The sequence below is a fragment of the Balaenoptera ricei genome, chromosome 3 (genome assembly GCF_028023285.1).
Source record: "Balaenoptera ricei isolate mBalRic1 chromosome 3, mBalRic1.hap2, whole genome shotgun sequence".
NCBI classification, from domain to species: Eukaryota; Metazoa; Chordata; class Mammalia; order Artiodactyla; family Balaenopteridae; genus Balaenoptera; species Balaenoptera ricei.
Window position 1 is genome coordinate 175,573,340 of NC_082641.1, and position 22,813 is coordinate 175,596,152.

Here is a 22,813-nt window from a genome sequence, read left to right on the forward strand (position 1 = left end):
ATGGGAGGAGGTCTGTTTTTAGGTATGTTATAAAGCAAGTATCTTAAAAAAAATTTTTTTTTTAAATTTTATTTTTGGTTGCGTCAGGTCTTCGTTGCGGCACGCAGGATCTTTGTTGCAGCATGCAAGCTCTTTGTTGCGGCACGCGGGTTTCTCTCTAGTTGTGGCGTGCGGGTTTTTCTCTCTCTAGTTGTGGCTCACGGGCTCCAGAGCGTGTGGGCTCTGCAGTTTGCGGCTCACGGGCTCTCTAGTTGAGGCACATGGGCTTACTTGCCCCGCGGCATGTGGGATCTTAGTTCCCCGCCGACCAGGGATTGGACCCACATCCCCTGCATTGGAAGGCGGATTCTTTACCACTGGACCATCAGGGAAGTCCCCAAAGCAAGTATCTTTGAGGAAATGACATTAAAAACAGAGTCCAAATAAGGGAAGTGTTCAATCCATAAAGACATCTGGAGGAAGGTGTACCTGGTGGAGGGGACAGTGTGTGCAAAGGCCCTGAGGTGGGAATCAACTCAGGTGTTGGAAGGACACAAAGAAGGCCAGTGTGATTGGAATGGAGTAGGAGTGAGAGGGAGGATGCAGGTCCAAGCAATGTCAGGGCAGGTTCTGCAGGGCCCCTGCTGAATGCTGAGGCAGGAACATATGTCTGGAGTTTGAGTATGATATTCCTTGCTCTTTATTTGCGGTTAAGCCCAGGGACCTGGGCATGCTTGGAGACAACCCCCTGAGAGCAGCAGAGGCCTCAGGGTCTCAGGACTCGCAGCCATGGGTGCGCATATATTCTGAAAACCCCTCCAGCTGGTCCAGCAATTCCTTCTTGCCCACTGCCCCATCCACTGGCCAGTGCATGAGGAACGTCTCCTTGCCCAGGACATGGGTGTATCTGTGGACAAGAGGTGGCCAGGATGGTGAGGAGAGCCGGGTGCCTTGAAGGTGTGGAGACCATTCTGACTTGCCCCTCTGCCCTGCCTGACAGACTCTCAGAGCCACAGCTTATAGTGTCCACTCCACCAGGCCATCTCAGGTCCCCCCCACCTCTAGCGCATACTGCTGGGGATTAGAAAACGCTCCCCTCCCTCTGACTCTTTCCTGCCCTCTGTTGGAAATTTACATCTACATTTACAACATCTCCTTATGAATGGTGTTCCCTGGAGTTGTGCAGTGCACAGCCTGCACCTCCATTCAGGGCAGCCCTGAAACCCAAGACTCCTGCTGACAGGTGCAGTAGAAACTTTGACACCAAGGACTGGACTTGGGTGGGGAAGGGGGCCCAGGCCTGAGTCCCCAGGGCAGCAGGAGCCCCCCACGCACTCAGATTTGACTCTCCACAGGTCTGATGTCTGGCCCATGATGAGGTATGTCTCGTGTTCTTGCAGCCCCAGGGAGTCATGGCAGGTGGTGTGAGTGACGAATTTCTTCATGGTGAGGGGCTTGGCAGAGTCCGTGCCTGGAGGAGAGGAGACCCAGTGTGTGAGCTTGCATAGGCCTGGCCCTCCTCCGCATTGGGACCCCCAGGGTAGGCCCCCATGCCCCCTGCTCTGCCACCTTGGACATACCACTCTTGATGATGGCTTGGAGCTGCATGTTGTAGTAGATGTAGGGGCTGGAGGCGGAGGTCTCCACAGACTCCAGCCTGGCCTTGTACACTGGGGAAGGGGTCCAGGAGGGTGTCGTGTTGGTGTCCAGCCCGCAGGTGGGCCGCCCCCTGCCCCCTGCCACTCCCCACACTCACCAAAGTCCACGCCAACCTCACAGGCTGCTGCCTGGAGCTCCTCCTGCTGCAGGTGGTTGCTGTCTTTCTTTGGGGATGGGCACTGTTCTGGAAGGGTGGGGCAGGGGGGCGGCTGTTCTAGCTGCACTGGAGGAGGGGCCTTCCTCCCATCTGACCCCCAGCCGGCCCCAGGCGGCAGCCGCTGGGTCTCTGGGTCTGGCCTTTCTGATCTGTACGGTGCTCTCTGCTCCTCTGTCTCTCCGTTTGGTCTTTTTCTTTTCTGTTTCTCTCATGTGAGTCTATTATGTGTCCCTCCGTGTCTGTGTCTCTGATTCGCCTGATCTTTGGCTGTGCCTGAGTGTATGTGTCATTCTCTGTCTCTGGGTCTCCTTTTCTCTGTCTCTCTTTGTCTCTGTCTTGCTATATCTCTGTCTCTCTCTCTCTCTCTGTCTAAACTCAGCCCAGAAGGCACCCAGGAAGTGATGAAAAGCTCTTGAACCCCTAGCCTGGCAGTCCCAGCCCTCCGTGTCCCCATGACCTCACCCTCGGCGCATCTGCACACGTCTCTGTGGCAGATCTTCCTCAAGGAAGCGCGCTCTGTGGGCAGGTTGTAGAAGGAGCTGCACCTCCGGGCTGCGAGAGGAGGCGAGTGACCGGGCTTGGCTTGGGCCAGTGCTCCTGGGGGCTGGGTGCACGTCTGGCTCCGCCCCCAGCAGGCCCCGCCCCACTGACCCGCCCAGCCACCCCCTTAACAGGTCCCTCCTCTTTAAAGAGCCTGCCCCCTTCTTGCCCACCCTTACCCAGCGGGCCACGCCAAGCCCCTTCTCAGCTCTGCCACACCCGCTTCCAGGCCGCGCGGGGCCACTTTAACCACCAAGGAAGGCCACGCCCCTCATCACCACGCCCCTTGGGTCCCTTCCGGCGCCCTCTTGGCCACCCCTCCCACGGAGCCAAGGACCCCCTCTGCCACGCCCCGTTCCCCCTTTTTGGCCCCGCCCCTCACGCCTCCCTTTTCTTCTGGCCCAGTCCTTCTCAGGCTCTGTACCCTCCCGGGATACCCCTCCACCCCCAGGCCCCTGCTCACAAGGCTCGTAGTAGTCGTAGACCATGACCTGGGCAGCCTGCAGGAACTCCGCCTGCAGCATCCTGTGGACGCGGAAGCCCAGCACCGTGTCTGCCCTGTGGGAGAGCTGGAGAAGGGACGTCCTGTCTGAGCTGATCAGGGCCATTGAGCATGGGGTACTGACCACAGGGCCTTGGCCATAACCACTGACCGCGTGGCCCTGAATACTGAGGAGCTGATTTCAGAGGGCATGGCTCTCGGACAACACTGACCAGGGTGCTGATTGTGGTTTCTCCGCCCATCTGGCTGCCCACGGACCTCTGACAGAGGACACCTGGCCTTCCTCACCTTCTCCAGGTAGAGGACAACAGTGCTGTCGCTGGAGGTCGTCTTGGTCTCATACTGGAAGGCGTACCTCTCCACGTCGCTCGTGAGCTGGGGCAGAGGGTGAGGACTGCGCGTCGGCAGAGATCCTCCAAGGCACCCAGCCCTGGGAGCTCCAGTTAGTGTGAAGCAACTCTCAGAGCTCCCGGCCCTTGTCCAATCAGCCCCAGTGTTGGGGAAACTGAGGCACAATCAGGGCAAGAATTTAGCTAAGGTCATACAGGGAGTCCCCCAGAAGTGACCATGGCCGCTGACCTTGGGGCAGGGACTGTGGGGCATTAACCTGGGGGTCTTGACCCAGGCAGATGCTGTTCTGCACCCACTCGGGGAATGTGGGATGTTGCCAGGGCATCCCCGCCCTGCTCATTACCTGTTTGAGGTCATCCTGGTTGGGGTAGAAGCCGGTGAGCAGGGAGACCTCCATGATGGTCATTGTGGCCTCTCGATGACCCTGGTACCTGGGGATTTCACAGCACCAGTCTCTTCCCACTGTCCCCTTGCCCCTCTCCCACGCTCCCACTGTCATCACCTCTCGCCTGGACAAGGGCAGTAGCCTTCTCCTGTGTCTCCCTGTCACTCCTCTGCCCCCAAGAGGATACAGCTTTAGCGAACAGAAATCTGGTATGTTGCCTCCTTGCTTAACTTCCTTGCTTTACCAAAACACCTGGCCTCATCCTTTCAATTCACCTCCTTCCCCTCCGGCCTCGGATTGATTGCTCTGAAGTGTCAGTCTCTCGCCTGCCACTGGACCTTGGCACATGCTGTTCTCTCAGCCTGGAATTCTTCCTCCCTCTTTGCCCTGAAAAATCCTTTCATCTTTGCAATTTCAGCTGATGCATCATCCCCTCTGGGAAGCCTTCCCCAGCCCGCACACCAGATCATTCTCTAATTTGCCCTCCTGTGGCTCCGTGGACCTCTCCTTTGCCACATTTAATCACGGTTGTCATTTTGCATTGATTCTGGGTGATTATTCGGTTATTGTTTGTCTCCCCTGATAGTCTGTGAGCTCCACCAGGCAGGGAGGAGCTGCCTTGCTCACAGCTGTGCCCCCAGCTCCTAAAACAGAGCATGGCACCAATTAGGTGCTCAATACATTTTTTAAAAAAAATCTGGGACAGACCTGGGTGAGTGTATTTGGGAGACAGAGCCAGCCTGGGGTGGGGGCTGGAATGTCTGGAGAAGATGAAGAGAGGGGAGAGTCATGGGGTTCAGAACTAGCCCTGGGCATCTGGGTCATGGTGCATGTTCACTGTGCAGGAGCCCGCCTTTCTGGGACAGGGAAAGCTGGGGGGCAGGGTTGGGGTAGCAGGATGGTAGATAAGCATGGAAAGGCGGGGTAGGGGGCAGAGTGGGGGACAGGCAGGGGAGGGCAGGAGGAGAGGTAGGGATGAGGGGGCAGGCATGGAGAGGCAAGTTTGGCTGGTTCCCTCCCTCCACTCAGTACACAGGGAGAGCTGCTAAGGAGTCTGGATTCCAGGAAGTGGGTCCTTCCTCCTGCCCAGTCCAAGATCCTGGTGACCTGACCTTGTTTCCATCCGGAGCTGAAAGGTCGCTTCCCCCTTTTTATTATCTGCAGAGAGAAGGCAGGAATTTAGAGGCTGGGTAACACAGCCTCTGGAGCCAGCTTCCTGGGTTCAAATCCTGGCTCTGCTATGACTTTGAGCAAGTTGTTTAACCTCTCTGTGCTTTGGTTTCCTAAACTGTAAATGGGGATCATAATATTCCCAACCCAGCTGGTTAATTTTAAGTGAGTTAATACAAGTAAAGCATTTAACATAATGTCTGATTAGTGCTTTATAAAACTGTCAGTTATTATTACTATAGTATTACTACCATTATCATATTACTACTACTACTGCTACTACTACAATTAAGAAATGGGGTCCAAACCAAAGTCTTGGTCACTTTTAGTCCCTAAAAGTCTTGGGACTGGTGAGACTTGTTTCCCCCTACCCTGACAGTGAGCTCCCAGTGGCAAAGTCCTGTCTCTTCCTTCTTGGTACCCCAGACTGGAAACTCTGGAATCCATTTCTGATCATCTCCACAGCCCCCTCCCTGGTCCGGCCCCATCATTTCCTGCAGGACCAGTGCGGTCACCTCTTCCTTGGTCTTCCAGCTCTCACCTGTGCCCTCTATAGTCTGTTTCCCCCACAGTGGCCAGAGGGAGGCTGTGCGAACCTGTGCTAGGTCATGTCCCTCTTCTACTCAGAACCCTCTCTGGCTCCTATTTCACTCCAAGCAAATGCTAGAGTCCTCACCATGGCTTGTAAGTCCCTGCACCATCTGCCCCATCACCTCTCCAGCTCTTTCTCCTAAAACTCTACCCCTTGCTCCTCTGTAGCCACACGGGCCTCCCTGCTGTTGCTCAAACCAGGTGAGTTCATACTTGCCTCAGGCCCTTTGCACCTGCTGTTCTGTCTGCCTGGAATGCTCTTCCCTCAGATCCTTCCTGGCTCACTCTCTCACTTCTTTCATGTTTCATCTCAAATGCCACCTCCTCAGAGAGCTTCCCCTGGACCTCCTCCAAGTCTGTAGCACCTTTCCCTACTTTATTTTATATGGTACTTATCATCACCTGCTATTATGCTTCATATTTATATTTTACAATGCAGATTCACTTATGTTATAAAATAAATAACAATAGAAGTATAATATACTGTTATTGTTGTATTGTTTATGTCCTTCTACTAGAATGTGGGCTCCAGGAGAAGAAGGGATATTTTTCTTGTTCATGCCTACGTTCCCAGGGCCAAGAAACAGGGTGCAGCACCTAGTAAATGCTCAAAAAATATTTGTTGGGGAAGGGTAAGCTGGGACGAAGTGAGAGAGCAGCATGGACATATATACACTACCAAATGTAAAATAGGTAACTAGTGGGAAGCAGCCTCATAACACAGGGAGATCAGCTCGGTGCTTTGTGTCCACCTAGAGGGGTGGGATAGGGAGGGTGGGAGGGAGACGCAAGAGGGAGGAGATATGGGAATATATGTATACGTATAGCTGATTCACTTTGTTATAAAGCAGAAACTAACACACCATGGTAAAGCAATTATACTCCAATAAAGATGTTAGAAAGATATTTGTTGAATGGCTGAATAAAGCATTAGAGGTGCTTACTGAATGATAGCTAAAATAAAGTAATAAAAAAGAAGAGCTGGGTATCCCTGGGTCCGGGCTCACCTTTCGGGGCTGTATGAAGAGTCACATTCAGGTGGTACAGGTTGCAGGTGTCCTCCCAGGACTCTGGAGACCTGTGGTACATGGTCAGGATCTGTCGGGGTTGGGGGGGAGGTGTCAGAGCCCAACCACATTTACTCCTTTCCTCCTTGCTTCAGTTCCTGCCTGCCCAGCTCTCTGCCCTATGGGGAATTCACAGTGAGGTCTTTCCCGTTCAATCCATGTGTTCAGTGGCCAGAACACCCTATATAGTCTAGGCAGGCCAGCTCTGTAATAGAACGTCTTGCAATGTTGGCAATAGTCTCTATCTGTGCTGTCCGTGTGGCAACCACTAGACACGTGGCTTTTTTTTTTTTTTTTTTTTGGTTGTGCCGTGCAGCATGCGGGATCTTAGTTCCCCGACCAGGGATTGAACCCATTCCCCCTGCGATGGAAGCAGGGAGTCTTAACCACTGGACTGCCAGGGAAGTCCACACATGTGGCTGTTGAGCACTTGAAATGCGGCTAGTTCGACCGAGGAACTGAATTTCTTATTTTATGTAATTTAAAATTAGCTGAAGTTTAAGGTGGAGTGTGACTTGCCTGAGGTCACACAACAAAGGCAGGGATTCAACTGTGGCTCTATTGCCTGAAACATGATAGCAGGCTACCTTGAATTTGGTGACAAAGAGGGCTGTCCTCCTGGGTCATAAGGCATAGGGCCAGACGATGTAATGGAGCCTTCAGATACTGGGGGAAGGGTGGAGTTGTTCTCTGGGTCTTGAGAGGCACCCTGGAGGGAGAATCTTTCTTTGGGGGGCAAGGAAAGAGACCCCTTCAAGGATTCAACATAAGAGGGGCAGAGGGGTCCAAAGATCTCTGGCCTCTGTCTTCCCTGACTCTTGACTTACTGAAAGTGAAAACCTCTATTTCCCCACCCGTCAAATGGAGCCCATATTTTTACCAGCTTCTCAGGGGGGTTTTGAGGTGTCCTTAGATTGATTCCTAACAAATGGTTGTGTCCTAAATAGTAGCTAAGATTATTGCTGATTTCCTTCTTGTTTTGGAGTCTATGTTTGCCTCTATTTCCACCAACTGGGGGAGCCCTGGGCTCTAGCTAGGGAACACAAGACTTACCGAGATGGTGCCTCTTCCACTGCCGCTGGCTTTGATCTCTAGGTCATCCTGGGCAGAGAACTGAAAAGAAGGGGGAGGAGGATTTGAGGGGAGAAGAAGCAGCAAAACATGGCTTACACGCAGTGGAGATGGAGAGGAAAGCGTGCACGGGCACTGGGGCCTCAGTTATTTCCCTAACTTGGGGTCTAGTGACTCTCCCACCTCTCTCCATGAAGATGGTTTTACTTTTCCTTCTTTTTTAAACAAATATTTATTTATTTATTATTTATTTATTTAGGCTGCGCCAAGTCTTAGTTGCGGCACGTGGGATCTTCGTTGTGGCACGCATGAGGGATCTAGTTCCCTGACCAGGGATCAAACCCGGGCCCCCTGCATTGGGAGCACAGAGTCTTACCCACTGAACCACCAGGGAAGTCCCTGCATCTACTCTTGTTTCCCTCATTCATTCTTCCCTCGTCGGCCAGAGCAAAATTTTACAAATTCACATCCAATCACATCACCCCTGCTTAAATCCCATTGCTGTTCTTAGAACACTCTTGCCTCAGTACCTTTGCCCTTGCTGTTTGTTCTGCCTAGATATCCACAAGGATCACGTCTGCCTTTCCATAAAGTCTTTGCTCAAATATTACCTTCTTGGTGAGACCTTCCCTACCCAGCCTAATTACAACTCCTTGATGTTCCCACCCCCTCCCTGCTTAATTCTTTCCCATAGCACTTGCCATCATTTAACACATTACATATTCTACTTATTCACATCGCTTTTTTGTCTATCCCCACTAAAATATAAAATTCTACAGGGACAGGGATTTTTTTTTCTTGTCTTGTTCATGGCCATATTCCCAGAACCTAGAACAGTGTCTGACACACAGTAAGTGCTCAGTAAGGATGATTGAATAATTGAAGGTGAATATCACCTCCTTCATGGAGTAAGGTCATGGAGATGACCTTACTCCCCATACCCAGGTTATTTTGTCCTTTACACACTTATTTCATTCCCCTGTGTTCTGAAAGCTTAAAGTGGAATGTAGAATTATATTTATTGTCTTAATTTCTTTCTAAACTGTAAGTGCTTTGAGAGTAGGGACCACAGATGTTTCATAATGTAACCCAGGAGAATGCTTGGCACACAGTAGGTGCTCAGGAAATGTTTGTGGAATGAATGAACCAATACGTTGATAGTATAGCCAATGGTGATTAGATAATATTGGTGGGGGGAGACTGCCAGGGACATGACTCTTGGTCTCATCTCCAGCGCAACTTCTGTGTGGACTTCCCGTCTGCCCCTTAGCTCCGTACCTTTGCTGACCGCAGCTGGTAGGCATTGTTCTCATCGATGAGCCATTCCATATTCAAGGCTCTCTTGGGGGCTCTGATCTGGACGCGGAGATCCTGGACACCGTCGAAGGGGACAGCTTCGCGGAAGCGGGTGAGGGCCTCTATGGCCACGACCGTGGTCTGGGTGTTGGGATGGGGGCCTCGAATCAGCAGCACTGACAGTGCACCGGAGCCCCTTGGGGCACGAGCACCACGGACAGCTCCTTCCGGTGGGCCAGTAATGTCAGCACCTCGGCTAGCGACCCATCCGCCCCACCCACCCCCCCCACCTCCACCCCGAGTTTCCGAGGCTCCAGTCACCTGCGTGGACCGAAATCCTCCTCCCAGCTCCCGTTTCTCCAGTAGCCACTTGGCGATGGCATGCGTCTCATTGCGCCGACCCAGCTCCAGCTTCTGCATCAGCGCATAGGCCGTGGCCTCAATGGTGTATAGGGAGTCCGTGTCCAGGTCGCCCACTGGCCAATGGGTTTTGTCTAGAAGACGGATGCCCACCTCGTCACGCAGACCTCGGCCCACCTACCTAAACCTGCCCTCTCCTCGTGTCCTATCGCCCAGTTTTTCTCATCTGCTATTTTACTGAGCACCTACTTTATGTGAAAATCTTTGCTGAGGAGACGTATGGACATTGCATTTTTTCAGAACCACTCTAGGAGACAGGGACACTATTTAGAGTTGGGGAAATTGAGGTTCAAAGAAGCTCCTTCACATCCCTCTCGGTCCCACTGCAAGTGCGTTTTTCTACCTCCACTCCTCTTGACTTGGGGAATGGAGAGGATGGGCTCAGGACCCTCAGGGATGGGATAGGGCAGGCCATGGGAAGTAAACCCCTCTCAGTTACCTATGTTTTATGACCTTCTCTCCATCCTCGAACGTACCAAGCACTTTCCCACTTCAGAGCATTTGCATGTGCCATTCCCTCTGCTTGGAATATCCTTGGCCTTTCACGTAGGTGAGCTTTCTCATCTTTCATTCCAGCTGAGGGGTCCCCTTTTCACAGAGGCCTTCCCAGTCCTCCAGTCTATACTCCCCTCCCCTCATCATCGCTCCCACCCACCTTGTATGTTATTACCTCAGCACCTGTCTCAATTTGTAATTCTCTTTTGATCTGTTTGTCTTCTACCTGCCTCCCCCAGGAACGGTGGGACTTTTGAGGGCAGGGACCACATCAGTCTTGTTCACCTTGGTTTCTCAGGGTCTGAGCTCAAGGGTTGGCACACCATAGGTGCTCATAAATGAAGAATCACATTTTGCTGGATTTGAGATCATACAATCCCCCTCTCTCTGCCCCCGTGACTGTGGTTAACACATAGTTGGTTGAAAAGTGGCCCACACCCACCCTGGCTGGCAAAGCTGTCCAGGCGGTCGTTGGCTCGGGGGCTCCTGGTGAGGGCCAGAGCATAGGAGACTATGGCTATGGCAAAGGTTGTCTGGATGTGGGGGAGTTTTGTCTCCAGGAAGTCACCGGCTTGCTTCATGCTGGCAGCCAAATTCTAGAGAGTCAAGAGAAGAGGCTAGAGGGAGGTGATCAGAGGAAAGGGGTCTGGGAGTTAGAAGAGAGGAAAGCACTAAGAAGGACACGAGGGCAGGGGAGCTCCCTGTGTGCAGGGGGTATGGCACCCTGGAGACCCTGCCCTCGTCTTTGGGTCCTACCGGTATCTTCTGGTTGCACCACTCCTTCCCCTCATTCAGAGCGATCAGGACAAGAGCTGTGAGGGATACATCTGCCTCCGAGCCTTGGTAGCCACCCTGTGGATGCAGAACCACACCCATAATCCCTTTACCATCTTGGAGACACCTTCCCCAGTCTCTCCTGACTGACCTTGAGAAGCTCCCAGGTGCTCAGCTCTGGGCTGGATGATGCTGAAAGCAGGATGAGGAGAGAGGTAGAGGAGGAGGAGCTATCTTGCGATTTGCCTGTGTGGGGTCTGCTTTACTAAGAAAAGTTGACAGCCGTGGAGGGTGCTGTGCTAAGCTCTCTATGCTAGCTCAAAACATGCTTGCAGCAGCTCCATTTTCCTGACGAGCAAACTGAGGGTCAGAGGGGGAAGTGTCCCCATTGCTGGTAAATGACCGGCAAGGTTCAAACTCCTCTTTAGTCTCCCAAGTTCCACCCTCAATCCCTGTACTGGACTGAAGAATTTTCCCCCCAAATGCTTGTCCACCCAGAACCTCAGAGTGTGATCTTATTAGGAAATAGGGTCTCTGTAGATGTAATGAGCTAAGTTAAGAATAGGTTGTACTGGATTAGGGGGACCCTGTATCCAATGACTGGTGTCCATATAAGAAGGCACACACAGAAGGAAGAAAGCCATGTGAAGATGGAGGCAGAGATTGGCGTGCTGTGGCTATAAGCCAAGGGATGCCAAGGATTGCCAGGAACCACCAAGCTAGAAGAGGCAAGGCAGGATTCCCACCCCATGCCCCAACGAGCCTTCAGAAGGAGCATGGCCCTGCCGAGACCTTAATCTTGGACTTTTTTTTTTTTTTTCCGGCCACGCCGCATGGCATGTGGGATCTTAGTTCCCCGACCAGGGCTCGAACCCGCGCCCCTTGCATTGGAAGTACGGAGTCTTAACCACTGGACTACCAGGGAAGTCCCAATCTTGGACTTTTAGTCTCTAGAACTGGGACAAAATAAATAGATTTCTGTTGTTTTAAGCCACCCAGTTTGTGGTACTTTGTTACAGCAGCCCTAGGAAACTAATACATACCCCAAAGTCTCTTCTTCTCACAGTGGCCAATGAAGCCTGTGGACTCTTGAATCAGTTTACATCCGTCCTCTGCTCAGAACCTTCTGTGGCTCCCACCTCACTCAGAGGAAAAGCTCAAGTCCTCCCTTTGGCTCACAAGGCCCTGCACAATCTGTCCCATCACCTCCCCGCCCTCCCCTCCTCCCCCTCTCCCCTTGCTTACTCTGTTCCAGCCACACTGGGCTCCTCACTGTTCCTCCAAAGTATTGGGCACATTCCAGTCTCAGGACCTTTGCACATGCTGCTCCCTCTGCTTAGGACACTCTCTCCTTAGTTATCCACAGGACTTGGTCCCTCACCTCTCCAGTTCTGTATAAATATAATCTCCTCAGGAAGCCTTCCAAAATTTCACCCTTCCCACCTTGATTCCCCTTTCCCTGCATTTTTCCCATATCACTTATAACATGCCACATCATTTATGCCCCTATTATGCTAATTGCCTATCTGTCCTCCACTAGAATGTCTGCCCCATGAGGACAGGGATTTTTGTCTGTTTTGTTTGCCCTGAGTTCCCAGCGCTTAAAGCAGTGCCTGGCACATTATAGGTGCCTGATAAATGTTCGTTGGTGGAAACAAACTCAGATCTGTGAGCCTGTCTTACTGTTCCTGTGTTTGTAACTCCTTTATGTACCGCCTTCCTGTACCATGTAGGGCTTTCACTCACACAGTCCTCCCTTCTTTTGGGGGTGCATTCTGTCTTTGCTGGTTCATTCATCCATCCAGAGTTTCATTCAGCAACATTTGCTGATGATGATGAACCAGACCTGCTTTTCTCCCTGGAGGACTCACAGTGTAGGAAAAGCAAACCCTGAACAGACTATTGCAAAGCGCCACAGGCTTCAGGACCTGGCATCTTTCCTCCTTCCCAGGCCTCGGGATGGATCACCTCTTTGCCATCTTTGGGCTCTGATGACACTGGTCTCTTTTCCCCGTCCTCAAACATGCCAGAGCCTCAGGGCCTTTGCACACGCTGTTCCCTTTGCCTGGAGCTCTGTTTTCCATTCTTTCCTCCGCTATCTCCTATTCCTTTTTCAGGTTGCTGCTTTACTGTCACTTCCGCCTGTAGGCTACCCCTGACACCCCCAGCGCTGGGCATGGCTCCTATTAAATCCTACCTCCTGCTTTTCTCTCCCATGGAACGTGGCACAATTGTGACTTAAACAATCACTAGTTATAATTATTTGGTGAATTTCTGTCTGCCCCCCACTACCCAGCTTATGTCAGTTCTACAAGCAGGGGTTGTCACTGTCTTGTTTACCTCTGTGTCTCCCCTCTACCCAGCACAAGGCCTGGCACACAGCAGTTGCTGGATAAATGTTTGTTGAATGAGTGAATAAATCACATCCCTAACGTGATAGGTGCACAGGACAGGGCTGGTATTCGGGGGAGACTTAGAGGAGGTGGTGTCTGATCTAAATCTAAAGAGAAAACATAATTTGGCTAGGTGCAGGGGAAAAAAGGGATGAGGCGTGAGTATACCATGCAGAGAGAGCAGCCTAAGCAAAGATACGGAGGTGAGTTGGAAGGACCTGTGAGCAGGGAGTATTGAGGGGTGAGGCTTGGGGGGAGATACAGAAGAGAAGGATAGAGTAGAGAGATACTGTTGTAGGTGACTGTGTTTGTCGTAGGTGACTGCCACAGAAGGTGTTTGAGCAGGGGACAGACCTCCCAGGCTGTTTGAAAGCTGTTTCTGGAGGCTGGTGTGGAGGAACAATCGGTAGGGATGGGTGTGTTGGCTGGGGGAACAAGGAGGACTCAGACCCAGAGAGAGGTGGGCCAGGACTGGCAACTCCTTGAAGTAGGGGTGGGGGGATATGTCCCAGCCTCCCCACATTGTAACAGAGTGCAGCATGGTCCAGAGCAGGGAGATGTGATGCTTGGTGCCGGACCTCAGCTCTTTCCTGTTCTCATTCTACCTGGGAACACGTCAGGGGGCTGAAATTCCCCTCCCAGTGTGCAGAGCCCTTGGGTTTTGTTTGAATGGCTCAGGTAGTGGTGGGGGGCGGTGGGCACCTTCATGGACCCCATGACCACAGGGCTTTCCTCCACGAAGCTCCCGTCCTTCGCCTGCCTCTGGGTGATGATCCAGTTGGCAATGGTGCAGAGAGACTCAGGGTTGAGCGCCCCGATTGTCATGGTAGGGTAGGCCAGGGCGAAGACCCGGAATACGTAACTCGTGAGCCTGTTGGAAGGGAGACAAGGTGGGTGATGGCTGGCAATAGTCACCAAGGGGGTTCTAGGACAGGGGCGTCTACACTATGGAGAAGTCTACCCCAGAGATCACGGCAACTTGGATTGCTGCTGGCCCACAGGCTGCCTGCCCCAAGACCCCTCAGTGGGGATACTTCTGGGGTCATCAAGCCCCAGGCTGGTCCCTCAGGCTTCCTCCTACCAGTGCCCTCATCATTACCAGGTGCTTCCTGGGTTTCCCTTGCTGGTGTGGTAGGTGCTATCTGCACTCCGGTGGGTCAGCATCCGGCTGTACCCTGGGAAAACAGGTGGATGGGGGTTTACCAGGAGAGTTGGTGCTTGAGTGGGGCTGTGAAGCGGGGGTTATTACCAGGCATAATCTGGGGGGCAGGGTATGGGTGGGACTTAGGGGTGCATCATATCTAGATGTAACCTGCAGGAGGGGACTGGTCCAGGTGCATTAAGGAGGGAGCTGCAGGGCCCAGGTGTAAATGAAGGTCATGGCCACATGTGACAGTGGGAGCCAGGGTACAGCTGTATCTGGGAGTAAACTGGGAAACTGCGCCATTGGGGTGTGACTGGGAATTACTACTAGGAGGGATCATGGAAGGTGAAACCCAGGAAAGGGCGTATCCTGAGGGGCCACTACCTGGGTGTTTTCCTGGGGGTTGTTTCTTGGCTGTAAACTAGAGATGTCAGTGTGTCTGTGTAGTCAGAGGATGTTACTCCTGGGTGTATTCTGGAGAGGGCACCTCGGGGGTAGATTCTGAGCATTGCTACTTGGGTATTATCTGAAGGCTACCTGGAGGTTTACTGTTTGGGTTTAACACTGGGGATGTTAGTGTCTGGGTGTTACTTGGCTGGAACACCATCCAGAGCAGCTGGATGGAGAGTTGGTGTCTGAGTGTAACCAGGGAGACGGGGTCAGCATCCAAACTAACTTGAGGGTCTCTGTCAGGGTGTAACCGGAGTATGTATCTATGGCTGTAACCGGAAGGCCACCACCTGGGATTATTCTGGAGTCTTCTGCCTGGAAGTTCCCTGGGGGTGTAGCCCAGGGCATGGAACTGATTGGCTATAACCTGGGACAGTGTCTGAATATAACATAACCTGGGAGGTTGCTGCTTTGGGGTTAACCAGGGTGTCTGTTATGAGACTTGTAGCCTGGGAGAGGGGTCAGGGTGAAGGAATAATGTGGGGGTCACCATTGGGGGTCACCTGGGGGACTTGGTATCAGGTTGTCATCAGGGAGAAGAGTCAGAGTTTGGGTGCTATTGTCTGCGAAGGTCCAGTGGGGGCCTCCTCCAACCCTAGGGGTACCTCAACCACCCTCCCCAAGAGTCCCAGACACCCTCATCGAGGTCCCAGGAGGGGATCCGCTCTCACCGCTGACAATGTTCTTCATCACTTGCTCCCTGAGCTCCACCCCAACCTTGTTCCACTGGCCCGTGCTATCCAAATAGCGGGCCAGGATGATCACGGGTGCCAGGGAGCTCAGCGTCTGTTCGGGGCAGCCAGTGGGGACCCTCAGCAGTCGCCTTGTTTCTCTGGGTGTCAGGCTGCCCAGGATGGTCTCTCCAAGGATGTCACCTGTCAGGTGGGCATGGTCTAAGCTACCATGGCTCCCCGATGGGGACCGTAGGTACCCCCAGTCCCTCCTTCAGCCCCCACAGGAGCCAGCTCTGTCTAGGCACCTTGAATGCTGACAAACACTTCTGCCTCTGTGTTGGGCATCTTGTTCAAAAAGTCCTGTTTTGGCACCAGCTCCATCTGGGTCTGACCTGAGCAGGCACAACTTTGTGTGACAAACAGGTTCTGGGACTGGGGAGGTCAGGGTTAGACTGCAGACTCTGGGAGAATCTCAGACTGGCCCTCTGACCAGATCCCCTCATTTCAGCCCCTCCCTCCACTGGAGCATGGTCCCAGGATCCCACGTGCTCCCTGAAGACCCCACAAACCTTGGGGGTTCAGGAGGATGCTATGGGATATTTGCTGTATCTGACCCTCTGCCTGTAGGATGCAGTAAAGAAGAAAGTTAAAAACAATAGTAATAATGACAGTAAGAGGAAATGCAGCTTTTAGCACAGGCTCTGGGACCCAGATATCTGGGTTCAAATCCCAGCTCTTTTGCTTCCTAGCTGCATGACCTTGGACAAATTACTTCACCCCTCTGTGTCTCAGTTTTCTCATCCATAAAAGGGAGAGTACAGTAGTTCCTACCTCAGAGAGTTGTTCTGAGGGTGCAGTGAGTTAATATTCTTAAAGCGCTATAGCCTAAGTGCTAAAAAATGTGTTTAAGTAAATAAAGTATCACTGATGGGTCATGCACTGGTCGTGTGTAATCTTCACAGCTCTCTGATTATTCGTGGGTATGAGGATTATCCCCATCCTGCAAATGAGGAAACAGAGGCTCAGAGAAGTTAAGTAACTTGTCCAAGGTCACACAGAAGAGACAAGGTTTGAACCCGAGCCTGACTCCAAAGTCCCGAAGTGGGGACTCTGTGATTGAACTTTCAAATCATTGTCTCGCACCTCACTCCTTTCTTGGAGGCCTGTTCATTGATCTTGGGACCACCTGCCCCTCCCGTGATCACACAACCTGGAGCTCAGGAGAAGCCCCACTCGCTGCACTGGCAGCAAGGGCTGGGGGTGCCTATTACCTGGACCAGGAGTGTCTTCCTCACGTGGTCCTGGACCCCAAAGCCCATGACCTTGACCTCCACATCCACTTTGCCTGTTTCAAGTGGGAGAAGCACGAAGGGCACCATCTTGGAGGAGGTGGGGGGCACGACAACCACCTGGCGGGAAGGGGCTCCTGGCTTTGCCGCACTGCACAGTGGCTCCTTGTGGGGGAACTCCACTCGGACCTGGGGCAGGGTGGGCAGTTAGAGGGTCTTGATGCATGAGGAGGCCCAGGACCCTAGAGTCGCAGTCTCCTCCCGGCCCCCACCCTGAGAATCCTGAGTAGGTGACAGTGTAGCATAATGATTGAGAGTAAAGACCCTGCCTGGGTTCAAACCCCTTCTGTCACTTAGGTGCTATGTGATCTCAGGAAAGCCATGTAAGTTTCCCTATCAGGAAAGCCATGTAAGTTTCCTCATCTCCAAACCAAGAACAGTCATAGCATCCATCTCCTGGGGTTATCGTGAGGCTTAAATGGGAAAATGTCTTAGAAACTTTTTCAAAAATGCTGCCACTTCACTGGCTCCTTCGAATAATGGACACCCTCCATCCCCCTTATAAAACACACTGACAGACGTTTTTGGGGGGAGAGGGGAAGGCTGGGGGCTTCACCTTGACCGGGTAGACCATGAAATTGTACAGCACAGCTTGGATCTGGACCTGCTCATTCCTGATCACGGAGAAGGGCAACTTAAGATCCACAAAGAATGATTTCATAACTGTCAGCTCAAAGGGGTCAGAGACGCAAAGACCTAGAACCAGGAGAGCACTTGACGTTAAGCAGAGGCCAACTGCCCTGGGGCTGGCCAGGGCCACTGTTCTCCTATTCCTTCAGCACTGGGCTTGTGGGGTCACCTTGTCCAGCCTTGAGACTGACGGCCACAAACTGCCATGTGGTGATGGAATCTGGCACGGTCACAAGGGTGCTGTAGTGCGAGATGCTGCAGAAAGTGCCAGGGTAGGGGGAAGGGAACATAAGTGAGTCTGTGCAGCCTGGACAGAGCCTCTGATTGAGGGTTACTGTCTTGGGCTTACCGTCACTATGAAGGGGTCAGTGGGTCACCCAATTAGAGAAATTATCACTAGAGGGACATCATTTTGGGGGACCCACTGGGATCTTTATCCCCATCCAGGAAGTTTCCTGTCATGGGACAATGCTGAGAGCTCAATGTCACTCCTGGGGGCATTGGCCATGATGGATGCCCCCTGATGCATGGAAAGGGCCAGGGACCAGAGGCTGGCATGGGGGCCATAGTCCTACCCCGATTCACTTTTGGGCAGAGTTATCTTCTTCCAGAACCAACTTTCAGGGAACAAGCTCCGGACAGGCTGGTCCTCCTGGAAGATGTCATCAAAGTCCTCGTCTTCATCCGCTGTAGGGAGCAGGTGTGGGTCAGGGTGTCTTTTGCATGTCTCCCATGACCCACCAGACTCTTCAGTGGGGTCCTCCCACCTCATCCCTCCATGGCACATGTCACCCCTTGACCTGTCCATGGCTCTCCATGTCCCTCAGTGGAGCCCCCCGACCCTGTGCCTCCTGCCGTGGCCCCCTCACTTGTCCCCAGAAGCAGCTGCTCCTCTCGGGCCTCCCGAGTCAGGGCCTCAGACAGACGGCAGCAGCTCAGGAAAGCGGCGATGCAGACTGGTCCATAGCGGACGTGACGGGTCCTCTCCTCACACGATAGCCCCACTGGGCTCTCCCGGATCCCAGCCTCACAGCACTTTCGCTCCAGCTCTGTCTCGAACTTGTTCACTGCAAGCCAGAGTTAGTGGGACAGAGGAGGGGCTGGGTAGGACCTGAGGAAGCAGGGACCCATCCACCTCAATGCCATGTACACCTGACCTCTGTTTAGCGGTATCTCTGGCAATGCTGTCCCTAGAACTTTGCCCGTGTCTTTCCCCTGAAGCTTCACATTGAACTCATATGATGAGTTCTGATGAGGAAGCTGAGCTACAGAGAGGTCAATTCACTGGCCCAGGGTCACACAGCTCACAAATGGCAGAGCTGGGACTGGAATTCATGCTGCTGCCCCTGCTATTTCTTCTCCTTCTCCTTCTTTTTGGACAGGCATTGGCAACGCCATGTTTATTTATTAAAGTTGTGATTTTGACTCCTGGTTTTCGTTGTGTGTTTTAAAAAAATGAAAACACAAAACTTGCTGTAGAGCATGATGTCAAGTTGAATGCTTCTAAATTAGTGAACTGAAGGAATGCACTTAAAGATAGAAAATATTAGAGTAATTTAATAATCTTATTGTCTACCATATAACATGGTTAGAACATCTATAGTTAAGTGATTGTTACCATAAATAAAACAACGGTCTATATTATGTACTTTTCTCAGAAGGTTAGCATGATTTTCGATATTGAAATTAGAGTTAGGGTTTTACCTCAATTTTTATTAGATTTCACTTATTTTTCCTTTATTTAGATCCACAAAGTCATTAGTGCTGCTTAAAAAGACTGAAAAATCTAATATTCATAGAATCCATGCTTCTAACAACACCCAGTGCTGCCTCTCATCTTCCTTGAACTCTAGGCTTCTTGGTCCCATCCACACCCTGGTCTTGGTCTACATGTTATCCATCTCCCCCTTCATCTACCTTCCTTCCTGTATCACAGAAGCTAGACATCTAAAAACTACATTTCCCAGACTCCCTTGCTGCTAGGGTTCTGGATGGGATGAGATTCTGCCACCCAGATGCTCTTGTATAGAATTTGGAAAGTGGAAGAGAGGTGGAGACCATTTTCCCTGCAACGGTGGTAGCTGATGGGTGGGCTCCAGTCTATGTGTTTTTGTAACAGGCATAATTCTGTGTTTCACTATCTACCTGCCAGCTTCATGAGAGATTTTGGCAGAGTTTCCTGAGATTTCATGCACTGAAACCTAGATTTCATGCATTGCAAGAACTACAATGGAGTGATCTTGAGTCTCAGCAAGCAGCCTTCCAACTTCCACTCCTAAAGTTCAGCTAATGATTTTGAAAGCACCAAACTCCCATCATTAAATCACCTCCCCTCCCTGCCCCCCGACTGGAGTAACTAGAGTGGTTTCAGTTTTCTTTTCTAAGCCCTGATGAATACAGATTAGGGAGCCAGGAGGGCACATCCAGCTTTAGCTCTGACCTGCATTCCTCTTGGTCTCCAGCCTCTTCAGGGAGCGGCGGTGACGGCTGGGAGATGGGCTCTGGGGGCAGTGCCAGTCTGGGGATCAGAGGGAAGAATGAGAGGACAAGTGTCAAGATCATTATCAACATCCTTGAGATTTATTGGGTGCTTACTGCATACCCAGTGCTTTATATGCATCACCTCATTTTATCCCACAGCCTCTTTGTAGTCAAGATTTGCCACTTAAAAGTTGTGCAGGGCTTCCCTGGTGGTGCAATTGTCAAGAATCTGCCTGCCAATGCAGGGGACACAGGTTCAAGCCCTGGTCCGGGAAGATCCCACATGCCATGGAGCAACTAAGCCTGTGCGCCACAACTACTGAGCCTGCGCTCTAGAGCCCGTGAGGCACAACTACTGAGCCCATGTGCCACAACTACTGAAGCCCGTGCACCTAGAGCCCATGCTCCACAACAAGCCACTGCAATGAGAAGCCCGCGCACTGCAACGAAGAGCAGCCCCCGCTCGCCACAACTAGAGAAAGCCTGCGTGCAGCAACAAAGACCCAATGCAGCCAAAAATAAATAAATAAAATAAATTTATTTTTAAAAAAAAGTTGTGCAATCTTCAGCAAGTCACTTAACCTCTCTGGGTTTTAATTTCTCCAGCTATGTAAAATGGAATAATCATAGTTCTATCTATGAGATCATGCATGTAAAAGTACTTGGCACAGGGTCCAGTTTGTAGTAAATAGAAATTGTTATTTTTAAATATACACTTTTTTTTCCTTTATTTTTATTATTTATTTATTTATTTATTTTTGACTGTGTTGGGTCTTCGTTTCTGTGCGAGGGCCTTCTCTAGTTGCGGCAAGCGGGGGCCACACCTCATCGCGGTGCGCGGGCCTCTCACTATCGCGGCCTCTCCTTTTGCGGAGCACAAGCTCCAGACGCGCAGGCTCAGTAGTTGTGGCTCACGGGCCCAGTTGCTCCGCGGCATGTGGGATCCTCCCAGACCAGGGCTCGAACCCGTGTCCCCTGCACTGGCAGGCAGATTCTCAACCACTGCGCCACCAGGGAAGCCCGAAATTGTTATTTTTTAAAAAATATTTATTTATTTATTTATCTGGCTGTGCCAGGTCTTAGTTGCAGCACTCAGGATCTTCATTGCAGCATGCGGGGTCTTTTAGTTGTGGCATGTGGGATCTTTTAGTTGTGGCATGTAGGATCTAGTTCCCTTACCAGGGATTGAACCCAGGCCCCCTGCATTGGGAGTGTGGAGTCTTAGCCACTGGACCAGCAGGGAAGTCCCAGAAATTGTTATTAATATCACTATTTATAGCTGAAAAGAAGACCCTCCTAGTTGTCCCCAAAATATCCATTCTCCCCTATCGTTTGTGGCAACTAAACCTCCATCTTTTATGTATCACTCAGAATGAAGACTACATTTCCCAGCCTCCTTTGTATCTAGATAGGGCCATGTAACTGAGTTCTGGCCAATGAGATGAGAGAGAAGTGTACTATTCTTTCCACTTCCCTTCATCCTGGTGCCTGGCAGGAGGTCCTGGTGAGACTTCATCTTGGAATATGGCAGAGCAACAAGCTAGAAGGAGCCTGAGTCCCAGAATGACCTCTGGACTGTTACTGAGCAAGAAATAAACTTCTACCTGTTTAAGCTACTGTTAATTTGTATCTCTGATACACATGGCCAAAACTACATCTTAATTAGCACACAGTAAGTTACTTCTATTATTATGTACATTTTATGGAGAGATAAATTGAGAATCAGAGAGGAAATATGATCAGCCTATGGTAAGTGGCAGGGTCCTAGGTTTTAGCTCATCTCTTTCACACCAAAGTCCATGTTCCTAACCACTAGATAGCACTTCCCCCACCCCTGCCCTCTTCCTGCCCCCCTTAAGTACCCGAGCTTGCCAAAGTGTCCATCCCTGTGCTCATCTTCATGTCCAATCCAGCATCCTTGAACACAGCAAGTCTGTCTTTCCCACTGCCTGCTGTGCAGCCAATGTCATGTTCCTCCACCGTATCCCAGACCTGAGGGTCAAGAGAGGAACCTGGATTTGGAGCCTGTATGACCCCTCCAGGGAAGGTGCAATGGTGCACTGTAATTGCTGGTTCAAATAATAATTTTCACATAACCACCCATTTATTGAGCCCTTGCTACCTGCCAATCTCTGTGCTGTGCACAGGCTCCTTGAATCCTTGCAACCACCGATATTGTTCATTTACTAGGTGAAGAAACTGAGGCTCCAGCTAGAATCTCCAGGCAATCTTTGGGTCCAAAGCCCACATGTTCTTACCTTCTTCTGTGTGAGCTTGTGTTTGCTGTTCAAGATATAGACAGCCTTGTCCACAGCCACCAGCCCTACTGTGGCCTCTGCATCACCTGTCACCTTCAATTCCACTTGGCTGCTGGGCTGTACAGGCTGGAGGTATCCTTCATTCTTCATGCCAACCTTCAGCTAAGCAAGGAAAAAGAGAGATGTCAGGAAAAGAGGCTCATAGGTCACCAAAGGGCTTCCACAAGTCCACTTTCAAGTTCATGCTCCCTCAGCTCTGATGGAGCATCTGGGAACTCCACCAGGCCAATCTCAACTCTACACATTTACTTGCATCTTCTCCACCCCTTAAGTTGAGCTTTTAAGGCCACATCACTTCTCCTTCCTCTCCTCTGCCTCCAGACTGAGAGCCCTTGAATTTGTACAGACCATCTCCCAAGCATTATGATGGTGGTGTACAACTTCAAGGAGTTTGACTCACCTTCTCCTTGCATTTGTCATTCACATCAATCCAAATGGAATCAGCCACCAGTTCAGGGTCCTGCCCTGTTCCCCTTGGCAGTAAATAAAAGGCCAGGATGCGGAAGGAAGGAAGCATCTTTGAAGTCACATCAATAATGGCTGACGTGTAGACACTCCCATGACTTTTTAACTGATGTTTGGCATACACAATCTGGCCCTTACTCAGGACCTTGGAGACAAGGGCGACTATGGATGAGAAGGGTAGAACCAGCCCTTCCCCTAGGCTATCCCAGCCCACAAGGGAGCCCCCTAGTCCCTTTGCTTCAGCCTCTAGGTCTGAGTCCATCCCAGATGGTTCCCACCAGCTCAAGTCCTGGTCCTAACCCCTCACCAGGATGGTGAAGTGAGTGATCCAGTCCTTGGTTGCAGGATTTTGATGCTTTGTGTTGAGGCTCAGCTGGATGTTGCTGCCAACCTCTGTGCCCAATGTCTTCACCTCAATGTGCAGGAAGTTCCCAGACCCGTTCTGAGTTGAG

At 51.4% G+C, this 22,813-nt stretch overlaps 1 protein-coding gene across 1 annotated transcript; it reads right to left on the reverse strand.

Moving 5' to 3' along the window:
* Positions 1–623: 623 nt before the first annotated feature.
* Positions 624–22,413, reverse strand: LOC132364076 (complement C3-like). Its single transcript, XM_059919836.1, has 29 exons — positions 22,297–22,413; positions 21,837–21,998; positions 21,441–21,570; positions 19,538–19,615; positions 17,967–18,164; positions 17,673–17,784; positions 17,267–17,352; positions 17,024–17,163; positions 16,390–16,596; positions 15,688–15,739; positions 15,424–15,510; positions 15,116–15,319; positions 13,950–14,025; positions 13,553–13,721; positions 10,440–10,535; positions 10,126–10,279; positions 9,090–9,262; positions 8,751–8,909; positions 7,455–7,514; positions 6,342–6,432; positions 4,686–4,731; positions 3,532–3,619; positions 3,126–3,212; positions 2,799–2,904; positions 2,258–2,347; positions 1,736–1,822; positions 1,560–1,649; positions 1,315–1,450; positions 624–886 (listed from the first exon to the last, which is right to left on the reverse strand). Exons 1-29 carry the CDS (start codon positions 22,411–22,413, stop codon positions 754–756), a joined length of 3,414 nt encoding a protein of 1,137 aa, XP_059775819.1. The 3' UTR covers positions 624–753.
* Positions 22,414–22,813: the final 400 nt, after the last annotated feature.